The sequence below is a fragment of the Loxodonta africana genome, chromosome 1 (genome assembly GCF_030014295.1).
Source record: "Loxodonta africana isolate mLoxAfr1 chromosome 1, mLoxAfr1.hap2, whole genome shotgun sequence".
Lineage (NCBI taxonomy): Eukaryota > Metazoa > Chordata > Mammalia > Proboscidea > Elephantidae > Loxodonta > Loxodonta africana.
In genome coordinates, this window is record NC_087342.1 from 191901561 (window position 1) to 191919372 (window position 17812).

Sequence of the window (17812 nt, forward strand, 5' to 3'; positions counted from 1 at the left end):
TTTTCACATGGTGCAGTACTATTCAGCCACAAAAATGGAACATTTATTCATGCAACAACATGGATGAATCTCAGAAACATGTTGGAAAAGCAGCTTTCACAACAGTATACTATATGGTTCCATTTATATGCAGTTCTGGGACAGGCAAAAATAAGGTAAAAAAATCAGAGCAGTGGGTGCTTTTGGGGGTGGTGTGAATGCAGAGATTGACTTGGAAGGGACATGAGGAAACTCTGGGGTGATGATAATCTATATCTTGATAGGGATTTGGGTTACACAGATATATGCACGGACAATTTGGACATTACCTATGACCTCTGCTGCTGGGACCTGTTAACTATTCATTTCTTTGCTCACTTTGTGTCGTACCAGTCTCAACACTGTAGTGGCATGTTTTAATGAGAACTCAAAATTATAACTTCTGCTGCTTACTTCCCAGGGATGGCTCTGGTTTTTGTAATCAGCAGCCTATGTTAGAGGCTCTAATGCTTGCACTATAGCAGTCTACAGGAGCCAAGCCTCCATTAGATCTGCCCTGGTAGATAGAGTATGGATGGAGCATAGATAGGATCAGTTCCCTGGAGACAGACCTTGCCCATTCCAGTACATAAAAACAAGTCTCTCTATGCTGGTTTGAACAGTAACTTTTAAAGTCCCTACTTTTCTGCAGCTCCTTAGTAATTCTAGTAAGCTCAAAATCATAGAACAGGTATGGCTGGCAGTCCCCTGAAGGCAGTTTAATTGACCTCAGAGTAGTTCCACACTAACCCTCATGGCCAGTGCAAGGTTAATCTCTACTTCCCCACATCATGCGTCTTAGTTACCTAGTGCTTTTTATAACAAAAAATAGCACAAATGGGTAGCTTTAAAGAACAGAAATTAATTTTCTTGTAGTCCTGGAGGCTAAAAGTCTAAATCAGGGTTTTGGGTGAGTCAATTCCTTCTATGGGCCTCTCTCCCAGTTTCTGGTGACTGCTGGCAATCCTTGGCATTTCTTTGTTGTAGATGGTCCTCACATGGTGTCCATCTTCCTTCTGTATCTCTGTCTATTCTGTTTTTTATAACTCAGAAGTAATTAGGTTAAAAAAAAAAGTAATTAGGTTTAAGGCCCACCCTACTCTGGTATGTTCCACTTAACAAAAGGAAACGCTTATTTCCAAACAGGGTCATATTTACAGGTACAGGGGTAAGGACTTTGACGCATGTTTTTGGGAGACACAATTCAATCCATAACACCATGATTCCAACAGTTTCAGATTCATGATGCAGATGCCCTCCTGGTAATTTCTGGAGTGGGGATTTAGCATAAGGTACAACTTGTTGAACCTTAGCTCAAAGGATCCCAGGTAAAAAACCAGTGTAATCTGATTCCATCTGGGTTCTCCTAGGCTATGCATTTTCATTTGCTACCTCTGCACAGCAGCATATTCAGTCATGAAAATTAACTCTTTTATATCTCCTAAAAAAGTGCCCTGTAAAATTTTGTTTGGAAATTTTACTGAAGATTTCACAATTTCTGAGAATGGGTCATATGAAGTACTGCACATCCTTTCCCTAATATTTCATTGGTTTTCTCTTCCACCTTGGCCTCTCCTTAAAGAGGAAACAACTTCCCTGTCTCATACAGAGCACTTTTATCGCCTTCTCTGGAGCCTTGGAGCAAGAAACTTCTATGTTCCTCAGAGATATACTTATCTCAAGTGGCCTTTGTTGTTGTCAGCTGCCGACTTGTGATCCCATATATGCAGAGTAGAACTGCTCCATAGGGTTTTCATGACTGTGACCTTTCAGAAGCAGATTGCCAGGCCTGTCTTCTGAGGCACCTTTGGGTGGGTTTGAACCACCAACCTTTTGTAGTGTTTGCACCACTCAGGGACTCCCCAAGTGGACTTATGAAGGCATCTTCCTAACTAAGGCAGATCACTTCCTAAGAGAAATTCTCATATGGCTTTGAAAAGAGAAAAGTCTCCATAAATACCATTTATTAACCCCATACACTATGCCAAGTATTATGTTAAACACTCTACTTAATCTTTGTTACAGTTCCTTGAAGGAAGCAGTATTATCCCAGTTTAGGTAAGAAAACTGAGGTTAAGAAATTTGCTCAAGAACATATAGGTGATAAATGGTGGGATTGAGAGGTCTGAACCTAGGACTGGCACCCACAGCCTACGTTCTTAATCACTACTAAGTTACTGGCGCATGGTGGTGGGGACAGAAAAAATATTCCTTTAGATCATATTCCAGGCCGAAGAACCGCTAGGACCTACACTGCCTGGTTGAAACCTGCTCGGGAAAACAGTGTTGCCCCTCACACCAACTATGTCCGGACTCTGATGTCCGTAGGCGTCTGGGCTTCGGGAGCTCCAGGGGAGAAGCTGAGACGCGGCCCACCGAGCCTCTCCCACAGCGACCCGCATTCTCCGTGCGCCCGCGAGGAACCACGGGACAGCGCCCGCCTCGCCCTGCTTCCGCTTCTGGTCGCTCAGGCCCCGCCTCGGCGGAAACACGGGGGGATGCTGTCCGCGCTGGCCGCGCAGGCGCATGGTGGGCGGCTGCAATGGCGCTGTCGTGCCCCTTAAACAGGTATCTGCTCCTCATGGCGCAAGAGCACCTGGAGTTCCGCCTGCCGGTGAGCCCGCAGCGCCCTTCGCAACTTTCGACCCGGAGAGGGCAGCGGGGTGGGGGTTGGTAGTGTGCGGAGGCGGCAGATGCAGGCTGGGTAGTCAGGGATTTGGAGGTCTGTGCTTGTTTTGGGGGATCACGCGTCCACCAATCCCTCGGCTCCTGGGGTAGGTCCTAGCGCAGCGAAGGGTGTGTGAAAAAGAGGTACGAAACAGACCACCTCATTGTGGCTAAGCATTTTCATTCATTCCTCTGCTCGTGTGCCAGGTACTGGAGCTATGAAGGGTCTTCTCCCTCCTAGACCCCTTCGTCTGGTGGAGGATGGAGACATCCGAACAGAGACAGTCAATGTAGTGTTTTAAGTGTCAGATATGCGGGCCAAGATTGATGGGGGAGGAGGTGTGTTGGGGAAGTTGGGAAAAGTGCTTTATTTATTCAACAAGCATTTTCAGAATACCTGCTATTGCATGTGCCAGGCATGTATACAGTGATGACAGAGACAGCCTCTGCCTTCAAGGAGAAGGAGACCTGATGGTGGAGTGGTTAATGCTAACCAAAAGGTCGGTGGTTATATCCCACTAGCCCTTCATGGTAGAAAGATGTGGCAATCTGCTTCTGTAAAAATTTACCACCTTGGAAACCCTACAGGGCAGTTCTGCTCCATCCTATAGGGTCGCTATGAGTTGAAAGGACTCCACAGCAGTGGTTGCACCTTCGAGGAACTTACTACTGTCTGGACAAAGGGCTGAGCAAAACAAACATAATAAAGTGGCAAGTGCAGTGATAGATACACAGAGTAATGTGAGAGCATATAGAGGGGGAATCAATTTTTCAAGAGCATATGTCCTGTAAACCAGTTAGAATGAACTCTTGAGGACCAAGACCATCTTTATGGTTTAGGGGCAGGTTGGCCTTTGGAGAAGGATTCCATTAGAATATGACATTTGAACTGTTACCTAAAGGATGAATTGGAGTTAGGCAGGCCAAATAGATGGCAGAGAATGGTAAGAAGAATGCAGGAGAAGTAAACTACAGAGTAGCAAAGCCTTGTATACCCTGGGGTTTGGAAGGGGAATTTATTGAAGTGTTTTAATCAAAGGAATGACAATTTGATTTTTTTTTTTTTTTAAATCTCGTTGGCTACAATATGGAGGGTGGGTTTGGGATTTGAGGGGAATAAGACTGGAGCTTAGAGATCAGTTAGGAGCTGCTGGAATAGTCTTATTAATAGACTAAGAAGGCAAGGGGTAAGAGGATTGGACAGACTGGGAAAATATTTAGGTGATAAAATCATCAGGGCTTGATGATTGATGGAATAGTGTGCAGTGGGAGAGGTACCAGTCAAGATGACTCCTGGGATGCACAGAGGTGCCTCCATTTAAGCTAGAAAACACAAGCAGACATAATACTTTAATTTTGGTTATGCTGAATTTGATGTGCTTGTGTGACATCCAAGTGGAGATGACCAGGAGACAGTGGATACGTAAGTATGCAAAGAGCATGATAAGAGTGATCTGGACTGTTGATAAATATTTGAGAATCTTCTGCATAGGAAAAGTAAAAAGCAAAAAAATCAGTTGTTGTGGACCTGATTCTGACTCATAGCGACCTTATAGGACATGGCAGAAACTGCCCCATAGGGTTTCCAAGGAGCGACTGGTGGATTCAAACTGCGACCTTTTGGTTAGCAGGCAAATGCTTAATCACTGCACCACCAGGGCTCCATATAGGAAAACTAAGAGGATGAAATTACTTAGAAAGTGTAGGGTCAAAAAAGTGACGGGCCTAGTGCAGATGCTTGGAAACATTGATATTAAGGGAGTTCAGAGAAGAGGAGGCAGTGTGAAAGGTAAGTGTCAGAACAGGAAGGATGTGAAGCCACAGAAATCAGGAAGGTAAAATTTTAGGAAACGGAGAAATTGGTAACGTTGAATGCAGCTGCTCTTTGGTTAAACAAGAATGAAAAAGTGTTCATTGACACTCTAAATTAGAAGAAAGTTGATCAGTTTTCTTAGAGCTGTTGTGGAGAGTTAAGTGGAAAAGTGGTTTACTAGTCACTGGAAAATGAGGAGGAGGAGATACAGGGTAGAGTGCTCTTAAGAGCATAAGAAGGGGAAATACGAGATTGGTTAAAGTTTGAGGGGGATTACAGTTGTACTCTGACACACATGGGGTCGCCCTGAGTTGACTCCCACTCAACAGCAACTCATTACGGTCAAGGTAGGAACCCCTCTCTCCCCGCAAGTATAGCAGTTGAGTATGGTAGGCTGAGGAGTGAAGGGGAGGATAGATATAAGGTCAGAGTGTCAGTTGATGGCCTTTCAGTAGAAGGGGAGATTGAGCAAAGGAGGGTTAGGATGGGGTGGGATGGGATGGCTGCCTGAGGCACTAACCTTGAATGAGCCAAGGTTATTTCTTGAAAGATGGGGAACAGCAATTGAATGTGACGCTTGGGAAAAATAGTGGGATTTGAAGTAGTCACTGAGAACAACATATATTAGAACAATGCTAAAAACTCAGCTGAGGGCGGAGATCATTTGTTTGTAATTGTGCCAAGATTCTATGATTTTCTTAAGTAGTGCTCGACCTTTTGGCTTTTAGACGTTATGAAGGAAGATTATGGCATTGATTCAGTGTTAATGTTTTGCTGGGCAGATGCCTTGGGAAGATAGAGGTGCAGAGGGCATAGAGTTTCAAAGAGGAGGTAATATTTTAATTGGGTTTTAATTGATAAGGAGATGTTCTTTGGGTGAAGAGGACTGGAAAGCCTACTTCAATGATTAACAAAAGCACGATCAAAGGCACTCAGTTTAGACTATTTTAGATGGAATGGAGAGTTGATGACGATTTTTTTTTTTTAAAGGCAGGAAGTGCCAAGATCATTTTTGTTTTAGAACGATAATGTTAGGGGATCAGATAAAGGAAAGCACTTAAAGGATACTGGAGTGGAACTAGAGAGAGGCCAAGAAGGATGAGTGCCTATATAGTAAGGAAATGCAATGGGAATAGAGTGCTTAGGCTATAGTCTCAAGAATAGCATCCCTAGTACCTGGTAATTTTATCTGTCTCTTCCCTCTTCAATTTTTTGTTATGTTTATGAAGCTGTACTAGAGTAGGATAGATCCTAAACCTAATTCCTTCTGAGTGGTGTCACTTAACACACACACACACATGCACACACAAGGAAGATGCCGTGTGAAAACATACACACGGCAGATACATCTACAAATCCAAGCATGCTAATGTGTTTGCTGGCTACTAGAGCTGAAAGTAACATAGCTCCTCTAGAGCTATGCTCTGAATTAGAACTTTTAGCCTTGAGAATTGTGCGACAATACATTTCTGTTCTTTAAAGCCACCCACTTATGGTATTTTTGGTTATGGAACCACTTGGAAATGAAAACAGCTTACTGTGGCTGTAACTGAAATTTTTCAGAGCCCTAAGTTTTGTTTGGTGTTGAAATTTAAATACCTCAGGTTGGTCATCACCCTGCCACTCTTTGTCATATGACCCATACCTGTCCCTCTTAGTAGACATTGAGTTGCCTGTGACAAGGTCCAAGGCTTATTCATCTTTGTGTTCTTGGACTTAACTCTGAACATGGGACATGGGCATTCCTTAAAATCTCATATTCTAGGCTACAGTTTCTTAACTACGAATGTTTTATCTTTTCTGATTTGACTGTCTTTCTGCAGATAGATGGAAACGATAGAAATTTGTGGTTCTCTTTTCTCTCTGTCATCTGTTAACATTACAGTTTTCCCTTCTAAAAAGCCCTCTAGACTTTACGGCTTTATACCTGCATATTTTGCACTTTGAGAAATCGGCTTTCCTGATGTCTGTGATACATGTCTGTGTTTTTCATTTATCTCCTGTGTATTTTTGATTCTGGGATGTCACACCTGTGTTGTCCCAAGGATCTTGTTACTTTCACATCTTCAGGCAGATTTCTGTTGTTAATGAGATGAAATTCAGTGTATCAAACTTTTCTTTTTCTCTGCTTCCTCAGAGGTGAATTTCAGTCAAGTAAAGAATTTATCAAATTTAATATGGGTCATATTTAACATGGGTCATTGAAGTTCCCCATAACTATCATTATCTTGCCTGCATTCCAATTTTGTCCAGGTAGCCTGCAGAGTACCCCAGAATCTCTGTTATTCCTCTTTTCTCTCCTTTTAGGCTTTTGCATGTGTTCTTTACTTATTGCAAACTTGTAGGTTTGTGAATTTTAATCAAGAATATACTTTTTGACTTCTAGTGGTACTGTTTCTATTTGATATATCTTTAACTATTATGTTCTTTCATTATACCATTTTTGACTTCATCCCAATTATCTTGATACCATTATCATTTTTTTCTCCTTGTGTCAAAATTTAAGTTTAATTGATTTATTATCTCCACTCTACTTTGTTTATTAAAATATACCTGAGACCCTCAAACTTCTTCCTGATCTTTTTATTGCCTTTTCCCCCAGTAATCGTTTCATAGATGATAAAACGAAAACAGAATTTAAGATCAAACACCCTGCGTGCCAGAGTTGGAATTTGACTTAAGTTTGTCAGGCTCCCTATTTCTACTGGAAGAAAATATAGGAATACTATCTGTACTTTCCGTACTAGTTATCTATTGCTGCATAACAAATTACTCCCAAACTTAGTGACTTAAAACAACAAAAATTATGCCACGGATTTTATGAGTCAGGAATTCAGGAACAGCTTAGCTGGGTGGTTCTGGCACAGGGTCTCTCCTGATGTTACAGTCAAGGTGTCAGCCAGAATGATAGTCATCTGAAGACTTGACTGGGATTGGAGGACCCACTTGCCCACTTGTAGTGCTGTCCACTGACATGGCTATGGCAGAAGGCTTCAGGTCCTTGCCTGCTCCTGAGCTGTCCTCACAATCGTTGCTGTGTTTTAGCCCATTGTTGCAGCCACTGTGTCAGTCCATCTCATTGAGGGCCTTCCTCTTTTTTGCTGACTCTCAGCTTTACCAAGCATGATATTCTTTCTCCAGGGACTGGTACCTCCTGATAACATGTCCAAAGTACGTGAGACGAAGTTTCATCATCCTCACTTCTAAGGAGAATTCTGGCTGTATTTCTTCCAAGACAGATTTGTTTGTTCTTCTGGCGGTCCATGGTATAGTCAGTATTCTTTGCAAACACCATAATTCAGAGACATCAGTTCCTCCGTCTCCCTTATTCATTGCTAGCTTTCACAAGCATATGAGGTGTTTGAAAATACCATGGCTTGGGTCAGGCGCACCTTAGTCCCCTCAAATGTCCTGACAACATGGAGATTGTTGTCCCCTCAAGGGAATAACCCACACTGAAGTCATAATGTCTTTTATGACTCAGCCTTGGAAGTCACAAACTATCTCTTCCTTCACGTTCTGTGCATGAATAGCGAGTCAGTAAGTACAGCTCAAGGAACCCTGGTAGCACAGTGATTAAGAGCTACAGCTGCTAACCAAAAGGTTGGCAGTTTGAATTCACCAGCCGCTCCTTAGAGTCCTACACTGTCCTATAGGGTCGCTATGAGTTGGCATAGACTCAGTGGCAATGGGTTTGGTTTGGTTTTGGTTTAAGTACAGCTTACACTCAAGAGAAGGGCAGTTAGGTTAGACCATTTGAAGGGAGAACTATCTAAGAATTTATGGGCGTAATTTAAAGCCACCACACCCTCAAAATCTGTTTCTATCTCAATTCTATAGTCACTGTACATTTCTTCTCTAGGTTTTTTCTGGCAATATAATTTTCACAGTTCACATTTGAAGCTGGGTAAAAGAGGGATGGATGCGTGCTGTCACGTTGGCTCTCTCTGATGTGAGTACATCAGAGCACACCTCACAACCACGTCAGTTTATGTTCTCTCGATAACAGTGATTCTCAAAGTGTTGTTCCCGGACCAGCAGGATCAGCATCACCTGGGAATTGTCAGAAATGCATATTCTTGAGCCGCCTCTCAGACTTACTGAATCAGACACTAGGGGTGAGGCCCAGCAATCTGGGTTTTAGCAAACCCTTCAGATGATTCTAATGCAGATGATGTTTAAGTACCATTACACTGTAGTGTTTCTTCCAGTGTTTTCCTGCCACACTTAGATAGAAATCATTTTGGTTTTAATTATAATCTCTGAAAGTGGGGCCCTGGAAAATTGTCTTTTTAACTAGTTCCCCAGGAGATTGTTCTGTGCTTTAGCTTTTGGGTACCACTGTTCTAGCAAGTAATCTCAGACTCACTATTTTTCTTATTTTTCAGGATTTGTTAATGTTATTCTTTGTACCTCTTATTGTCTAGATTCCTTAATGTTCTAAGAACGAATGCTCTTTTTTTCAGAAAGTATCTTTTGTGGCATCAGTTCTCCAACTTTTTGGTCCAGGGAACCCTTAATATCCTTTAAGGTTATTGAGGACCCCAAAATCTATCAATATTTACAGTAAAATTAAAAGCAAAGAATTTTAAAAAATTAAAAAAAAAAAAAAACAAACTCATTGCATGTTATCATGAATAAATTTTTTTTAATGAGAACTATTATTCACGACAAAAAATTTGATGAGAGGAGTGGCATTATTTTACATTTTTATGACTCTTTCATGTCTGGCTTAAGGAAAGACAGCTAGATTCTCATTTCTGGTTCTGCATTCAATCTTTGGCAATATATTGTTTTGGTTAAAGTATGAAGAAGATCTGGCCTCACAGGTAGTTGGAAAGAGAAAGGTATTTTAATAGAATTTTCAGATAATTGTAAATATTCTTTAATACTACACCAAATTCAATGAGTGACGGTTTTTTAAAGGTTAGTTGGCAAAATGCGATCTGAACCTTTGTCAGTGAACTGTTACGTTAAAACCCATTGGTCTTACCTTGCACTTTGAATGGTTTTTTTTTAACCCATATATGATTTTGTAACATGCGTTATCATTTGGAAAATATTGGTTCACTGAGTTATGCAGATGTTCCAAATGCTGACACATTTCTTGATGCATTATCAAAAAATCACATTTGTGAATATCATTGATTGCATGAGAAAACTCTCTTAAGTATTGGGAAGTTGTTAAGCTCGTGGTGGTCAGTGCAAGTTTTCTAAAATTCTAACTTTTACTTGAGAGCTCAATTTTATCATTGGCACTTTATGTGTCAGGTGTTTTCCTTGAAGTAACAGGCTCCCTTTATTCATTTATAAGAAAATGTCTGCCAAATACCCTAGTGTGAATAGTTTGTCTTACAGTCACTCTTTCAAGTAAAAAATGGTATCCCATAAAAATTCTGTCTCATTATGCTCAAAACTTTAACAGTTGCCCAACTGCTTTTCCTTGAAGCAGCTTTTCTACTTGGATACGCAACAGAAGTGGTTTTTGTATGTTACCCATTTGTCACACAGAAGACTCAAGGGCTGATATTTTATAATTTCCAAAAGGTTGATATTTAATAAAATCAGTAAGTTTTACTTCTTTATCAAGAATATTCTTAAGTGAAACTTGCTTTATTTTTTATTTTTTTATGTGAGCTCAAGGTGATGAATACACTGACTATTACGAGAGTTTGGTGCCACTAACTTGATTTGTGCTAAGGTACCACCGTTGCTTTTGCACTGTAACTGCAGATATCAACAGGAAACCAACAAATAGCACACTAATGTTGTTACGAAAATAATTTTGACCTTGGAGATTTTTCAGGGGTTTGTGTCTGTGGGGAAACCCCGGTGGCGTAGTGATTAAGTGCCACTAACCAAAGGGTCAGCAGTTCAGATCCGCCAGGTACTCCTTGGAAACTCTATGGGGCCATTCTACTCTGTCCTATAGGGTCGCTATGAGTTGGAATTGACTCGATGGCACTGGGTGTGGTTTGGTTGGGTTTGTGTCTGTGGAGCACACTTTTACAGCTGCTACTTTATGGGAAGAGCCACACACTTCTTTAGTTAAGTATTGTGAAGAATTTACTGTTCTTTATGTTGTATCAGATTTTTCCATTAACAGTATCTTAACTCAGGGTTTGACTCTTTTCTGACTCATTAGAATTTTTTAGTTCTAGCTTTCTTTGAGCATCTTTCCATCATTATTAAAACCCATTGCCATCGAGTTGCTTCTGACTCTTAGCGACCCTGTAGGACAGAGAACTGCCCCATATCATTTCCAAGGAGTGGCTGGTGGATTCGTACAGCAGACCTTTTGGTTAACAGCCAAGCTCTTAACCATTGCCCCACCCGGGCTCCATCTGTACTAAGAATTCTTAATTTTCTCTATTAAACTGTAAGGTAGAGCGTTTTCCTACAAACACTTTGAAACTAGGAACACAGGAAACCTGGTGGTACAGTGGTTAAGAACTTGGCTGCTGACCAAAAGGTTGGCAGTTCAAATCCACCAGCTGCTGGGTGGAAACCATGTGGGGCAGTTCTACTCTTGCCCAGTAGGGTTGCTATGAGTCAGAATCGACTCAGTGACAACGGGTTTGATTTTTTTTGGTTTTAACTAGGAACATAGCCAGCTTTGATTTATAGACTAGAAATTGCTGAGTAAGTACATTAGGCAAAGAGGTCATTCATTTATTCGTTCCTTTGGTAAATATTTATTAAATGCCTATTTTGTGCTAGCCCTTGTATTAAGCCCTGCAAGTTATTGAAATAGTTTTCCAACTTTCTGCTTATGTAGGAATTTCTTTTGGGACCACTACAGAAATTCTTGAAAACTTGCTTAAAAGCTGCCCGTCCTTGTTCCTGATCTCTACCAATTTGTTAGCACAGGCACTTTGACTAAAAACATTAGCACGTACTTTCACATGGTTCTTAATAGTAATTTCCCAAAATAACTTGTTTCCTGTTTTTCTAGCCAGTTTCATTGCAGTAAACAGTTTGAGAAATTGATTTGACTTAAGAAACCTGGGTTTCAATCTCTTAGTGTTCCCTTGAGTCTTTGCGCACATTAATTACTCTTAATGTTCCGTCTTTTGTTAGGAGAAATATGTGCTTAATGCTGAAAACTAGGAGCAACTAATTAATGGATTAATGATGGTTTTTCCCTCTGTAAAGTTACTGGCCGAAAGTTCTCTTTGCCTAATGTGAGATTGCCAAAATGCTTTAATTTTCTTACAAGTATTTATTGAGTGATTATTACTCTTTATACTTGCAACACTTCTTGTGAATTCTGAGGGACAGAAGGAATCTGAAAGATTGATCAGTAGCCCTTAACCAATATTTGAATCTCTTCTCTACAATGTCCTATAGCAGTTCTTTTTTTTCTTTGTGCAGAATGTGATATGTGTAACTGATATAAATGATATAAAACTTGGAGAACAATTTTCAAGTATTATAAATGCTGTTACTAAAATCTGAAACTGAATGAGTATAATGTTGAAATGTATTCTCTATAATATTTTTATTATAGGAAATAAAATCTTTGCTTTCACTTTTTGGAGGTCAATTCACTACCAGTCAGGAAACCTATGGAAAGGTAAGTTAAATTATATATTTTCATTAAACCTTATAGTATACTTACAAAAGGAAGCTTGGGATTTGAAGAGAAGAACTGAAAATCTTAAATTTATGTTTGTGAGGTTGCTTATATCTCTTTCTAGGGGTAATTGAATAAAAAGGATATTTTGAGAAATTGTAGTTATGGAAACTAATTTAGGTTTACTTCCAGTGTTTATTGATTTTATTAGTTTATAATTTTTAAAAACAGTTGTACCATAATTTGTATCTGTGTCCTTTCATTGGAAAAAAGGGCCGTCTTCTGTTGATGGGATAAATTTAGAATTAGAGTTTTTAATGTTAGAGTTTTTGAGCTTACATTGGGAATCATTTTAAACTTTGGAATTATGTATTATGTAAGATTGTGAGTTTATAAGATTTGTATTTTGTATATGATAATATATCAGTGTGTATTAGAAAAAGTTTGGGAAATAGAAAAAGAAAAAAACATTCACAATTCTTCCTCCTTGACCTGGCTTATAATTTGGTAGTACTACCTTCCAGTCTTTTTACATATGCTTTTTCTGTCTTAGTTGTAATCCCACTGGTCATGGGCTTCTGAGTTCTTTGATTTTCACAGGCAGTATTACCATAGGCACATGGTGCTACACAGCCTTCAGCACTAACATGGCTGGGTAATATTGTTCATTGACCAGCTCTATCATAATTACCTAACCATTTCATTTTCAGTCACGTTGATTTTAAAATTTTCCTAGTAAAAAGAATAAGATGACAGCCTTTTTTCCTGTTTGGGTTATTTTCTCTAGTGTAAATATTGGAAGAAGAAAGAATGGATGGACAGGGAGAATTTTTTTGCACGAGCTGAGAGAACTTAAGTTGAAAGTGCCCTGGGCTGGACTTGTATTCCTGAGTGACTTTCACTTGAGGGGAGGCCGAGGAGAAAAGGAGGGAGAGGGTGGGTCAGATTGGGTGAGGGTACTGAACTGAGAGTGTGGTATTCTGCTGGGTTTGCTGTGTTCTGGCAAGAGGTTATCTGAGTTGTGTGGGGCTTAAAAGTGCTCTCAATCTTGGCTTTTGAGACATGGGACTAGGGAAACTCCACTGATGTACCTGGAGCTTTTTGCCTTTAGAAGAAATGATAAAGCTCTGAAAATTAGTGATAATTTAAAAATGTATTCCTTGATTTTCTATCATAATTATTCCAAAGGGCACCTCCTCTACTTCTTGGGTGGCCACAAGTACCTAGAAAAAGAGAGATCATTTAGCAACAAATACATTACTTAGAAGTTAAAAATAAAATACCTGTATTTATAAGGAATGGTTAACAACAATAGAAAAAAATTTAGAGATTATACTTAGCATAAAATGCATTAGTTCTTTTAGTCAATCAACTTTACTAAAAGGGCAAATACAAAATTAATCTTAAATTTAAATAACCTTACATTTAATTTGCTAACATTTTCATTTATAGGGTCATTTATAAAAGTGTTTTTGCATTTATTATGTATTATCTATCTTAACAGGTCACCTATTTATTTCCTTTTTTACTGTTGGAGTGATTTTTGTTTTGGTTAGAGTCAGATCACGTATTTGTACATGAGATAGGAATCTCTCCTTTTTGATTTCTTGAATGAAAGCATATGAGGCCACATAACCACTTAGAAATAAATTGTTCATTGTCTTTCCTTTCAGTCTCCATTTTGGATACTTAGCATTCCCTCTGAAGATATTGCCAGAAACTTAATGAAACGGACAGTGTGTGCCAAGTAAGAGAAACTTAACAATGTTCTCCTGTATGAGTGTACACCATACTTCTCTTAACTACTCTACCTCCATTTTGCTGTATTGTCAGAAAGTAGAAGGTGGTGTGCGTGTTGCCGGGGAGGGGTCGGAGCCTCAATTTAGGTTGCAGTTACACGGCTTTGCCACCAGATGGTGGTGGTGGAATGGAGGAGAGCCATTCTACCAAAACACCGTGAGAGAATGAGTGGCGAAGTGTAGAAACACTTGTTTTAGAAGACTTCTTTGAAACTTGCATATTAAGCAGAAGTATAACATGAAACATAAATGCTTTGTTATTAATAAGGTAGATGCCACATTTAGTTATGTCCAAAGTATTGGAAATCAAAAAATGTTTTCTTACGTGTGATTTTTGGTTGGATGAGTAGATTTGTGAAGTGCAAGATGATAGAGTGAGGACTGTCAAGAAGTGCTTTTCTATTTTATTTGTTAGAGAAATGAATTCTGATTTTCATATCTTAGTATGAATTAATGTATTGGTGTTATTGTTTATACTACCTGTGTGTTTTTAGATTTTATTACTGGAATCCACTCCTTTTTCTGTGTTTTTATTTTTTTATACTGTTAAAATATTTTTTCTATTTTCAGCTTTGTAAATTAAGCTGAATTCTCAATTACCATCCTAAAAATTGGGCAGCTTGTGTAATCCTTGAGTTGCCTTTTTTTTCTGAATATTTTGGCAGATTGCTGGAAATTATCTTTTCTGTAGAAATGATAATGTTTAATAATACAATTCAAATAAGTACTTATACATAGATCTAATTTTATTAACATGGTTAGCAATACTTTAACGTTTGATATATAATTGCTCTATTATTGAATAGGCTACAACCCTGTGTTTAGTTAAAATCAATCTGTTGAATTCCCCAGTCCAAGATTTTATCTTTTAACTAAGTGTATAACTGAAATTTGTTAATGGGTCTTATTTATTAAGTAAAAATTACTAGAAAACTGAAACATAACTAAAAAAAAACCCAACCTTTTAAAAACTATCACTTTAGATTCCAAAAGAAAAAACCAAACCCATTGCCATTGAGTCATTTCCAACTCATAGTGACCCTATAGGACAGAGTAGAACTGCCCCATAGAGTTTCCAAGGAGCTCCTGGTGGATTCAAACTGCCTATCTTTTGGTTAGCAGCTGTAGCACTTAACCACTATGCCACCAGGGTTTCCTACTTTAGATTAGCATATTATAATTTATGATTGTAAGAGGTTATATGAATTCTAAAGATATAGTTTGTTGAATTTACAATAGTGTCTTGAGTATCAAGAACTTTTGTACTTACATCAAAGCCCTTATCTTCTGATGTGTATATTTGATTAATGGTACAGAATGAAGTAACTAAAATAGACTTTCATAGACAAAGATTCAATATTAACTTAAATTTTTGTGTTGTAGAACAGGGATTGAAAGTTAATTTTGTTTTAGTTATTTTTAGCTTGAAATATTTTCAGCATACCAAAAAAAAAGAAAAGAGTGAATACTGTAACAAAAATCTAGGCACTTACCTGGTTAGATCTCAACATGTGAAGATATTTACCACTGAGGTTTTTTTTTTAAAGAAATAAACTATAATGTAAACCACTGAAGCTGTCTGTGCACCTTTCTCAATTCCATTTCCCTCTTCCTTCAGAGGACTGTTTCTTAAAGCATTTTTATTTGCTAATAAGGTTTGATATTGCTTTTTAATAATAAAATATTTTAGTTCATTGTTGACTTTGTATTGTTGTAAGGTGATATCCATTGTTATTCATATAGATGAGGTACTTGGGAAATGTGGTATTCGTATGAGTGTTAGCTGTATAATCTCTAAACTGTATTATAATAGTGCAATTATATAGGAAAATTGTTTTCTCTGAAAAATTATAAATCATAAAAGGAATTAAAAATTAATGTTTCAGTATTACCAAAGCTTATGATGTTAAATGCCAAATCTTTTTATTTTGACCATTTTAAATATAATAAACCCAAAAAACCAAACCCAGTACTGTCGAGTCGATTCCGACTTATAGTGACTCTAGAGTAAGCTGCCCCATAGAGTTTCCAAGGAGCGCCTGGTGGATTCGAACTTTCAACCTTTTGTTAGCAGCTGTAGCACTTAACCACTATGCCACAAGGTTTATTAATATGTTGTATAATTTCCTTCAGAAAAAGAGGGATATAAAGCTGTTATTTCGTATTTTATTGACTCTACATTATCATTATAAGCATTAGTTGTTGTACTATACTGTTTAATAGTTCATTAGAGATTCTTGTGAGCTGTGAAGAATTTTCTCTTTCCTGAATGGCCTGGGATTCCTATGTTTTTTGCATTTTTATTTCTGAGAAGCAATATACCATAGCAGTATAGAGCATGGATTCCTGAACCAGACTGACTGGCTTTGAATCATGGTTCCAAAACTTATTGTGTGACTTGAGAGGGTTATTTAACCTCTTTGTTCCTTAGTTTTCTCATTGGTTAAATGGGTGATGATACTGGCATCTACCTCATAAGGTTGCCAGAAGGAATAAACGAGTTAATATTAAATGTCCTCAACAGTGTCTTGTACTTAGATTTGTAGCTGCCATCGAGTTGACTCTGTCTCATGGTGACCTTATTTACGACAGAATGAAATGTTGCCTGGTCCTGTCATGATCGACAGCATGCGTGAGCCCATCATTGTGACTGTGGTGCCAATCCATTTCACTGAGGGTCTCCCTCACCCTCCTTGGCCCTCCAGTTGACTAAACATAATGTCTTCCTATATTGATTGATCCCTCTTGATGGCGTGTCCAAAGCAAGAGGATCGGACAGTGTTCTGTTGTGATCCGTAAGGTTTTCATTGGTTAATTTTTGGGAATACATCACCAGGCTTTTCTTCCTAGTCTTTCTTAGTCTGGAAGCCCCACTGTGATGGTCCTGCTGGTATTTGAAATACCACTCGCGTAGCTTCCAGCATCATAGCAACATGCAAGGCATCAGATGGCTTGTGGCCCTTGTACTTAGAATTATATTATTAATGTTAGGCTCTTACTATTTTTTATTTTCTTTGCTTTTCAAAGTATTCCCTACCAAGAGCCTTCCTCACCCAGAATCATTCTCAGATTAAGGTTATCTATTCTACCATCAGTTTGTGCTTCCAGGAACCTTTCTTCTCTCTTAGAATATAAGTTTCCTGAAGGCAGTGAGTTTTGTTCTCTGTTCTGCCTCAGTGCCTAGAACAATTCTTGGCATATAGTAGTCTTTAATAAATATTTGTTGAATGAATGAATGAATATAACAAGCTTGTAATTTTTTTAAACAATGAGAATAAGAAAAAAAGCTGAATGTATAGTTTTTTGTTAATTTTTTGGCTGCGTTTTATTCTCTGTATGTTTTGCATAGTCGAAGTTAATCTTTAAGTGATAGTTAAATAAGGAGGGGGGGAAACGGTGGTTCTGTGGTAGAATTCTTTCATACGGGGGACCTGGATTTGAGTCTCAGCCAGTGCACTTCTGGAGCAGCCACCACCTGTCTCTCTGGGGAGGCTCGTGCATTGCTATGATGTGCAACAGGATTCAGTGGAGCTTCCATACTAAAATGGACTAGAAAAAAGGCTTTGGGATCTACTTCCAAAAGTGAGCCAGTGAAAACCCTGTCAGTCACAATGATCTGATCTGCAACCAGTCATGGGGGTGGTGCAGGACCAGGCAGGGTTTTGTTCCTGATGTGTATGGGGTCCACCGCAGCTCACAGCAACAAAGTAAGAGTAGTAGTATTATAGAAGCCCTCTCTTTCTAATTTAGAAGAAAGAAAAGGTGGAATTAGTTTTCAAATGATAACATTTACATTCCAGTTACAGCATTGGTTACAGTTATGAAGTAGTTGTTTGAACTTAGATGAGTTAAACTGCTGATACAGAGATCAAATTCCATTACAACCGACTTTAAGAGCTGTTTAATCTGATTGCAGTGAAATTTTGCTTGTAATTGTTT

The 17812-nt window shown here is 38.7% G+C and overlaps 1 protein-coding gene across 5 annotated transcripts in view; it reads left to right on the forward strand.

The window, feature by feature from the left end:
* LOC100660821 (tRNA (guanine(10)-N2)-methyltransferase homolog) overlaps positions 1-17812 on the forward strand; it is a 98690-nt gene that overhangs the window by 35110 nt on the left and 45768 nt on the right. For 3 of the 5 annotated variants that reach the window (XR_010322866.1, XM_023559090.2, XM_023559065.2), the window contains exons 5-6: positions 12009-12074; positions 13748-13821. Coding sequence is in view for 4 of the 5 variants with exons in the window: in XM_023559090.2 (XP_023414858.1) it covers positions 12009-12074; positions 13748-13821 (140 nt within the window). In the remaining variant the exon portion in view is untranslated. Of the gene's footprint in view, positions 1-2503; positions 2633-11657; positions 11683-12008; positions 12075-13747; positions 13822-17812 lie in introns of those variants that run through there. The other 2 variants (XM_003404236.4, XM_023559177.2) reach the window with 2 other exon arrangements.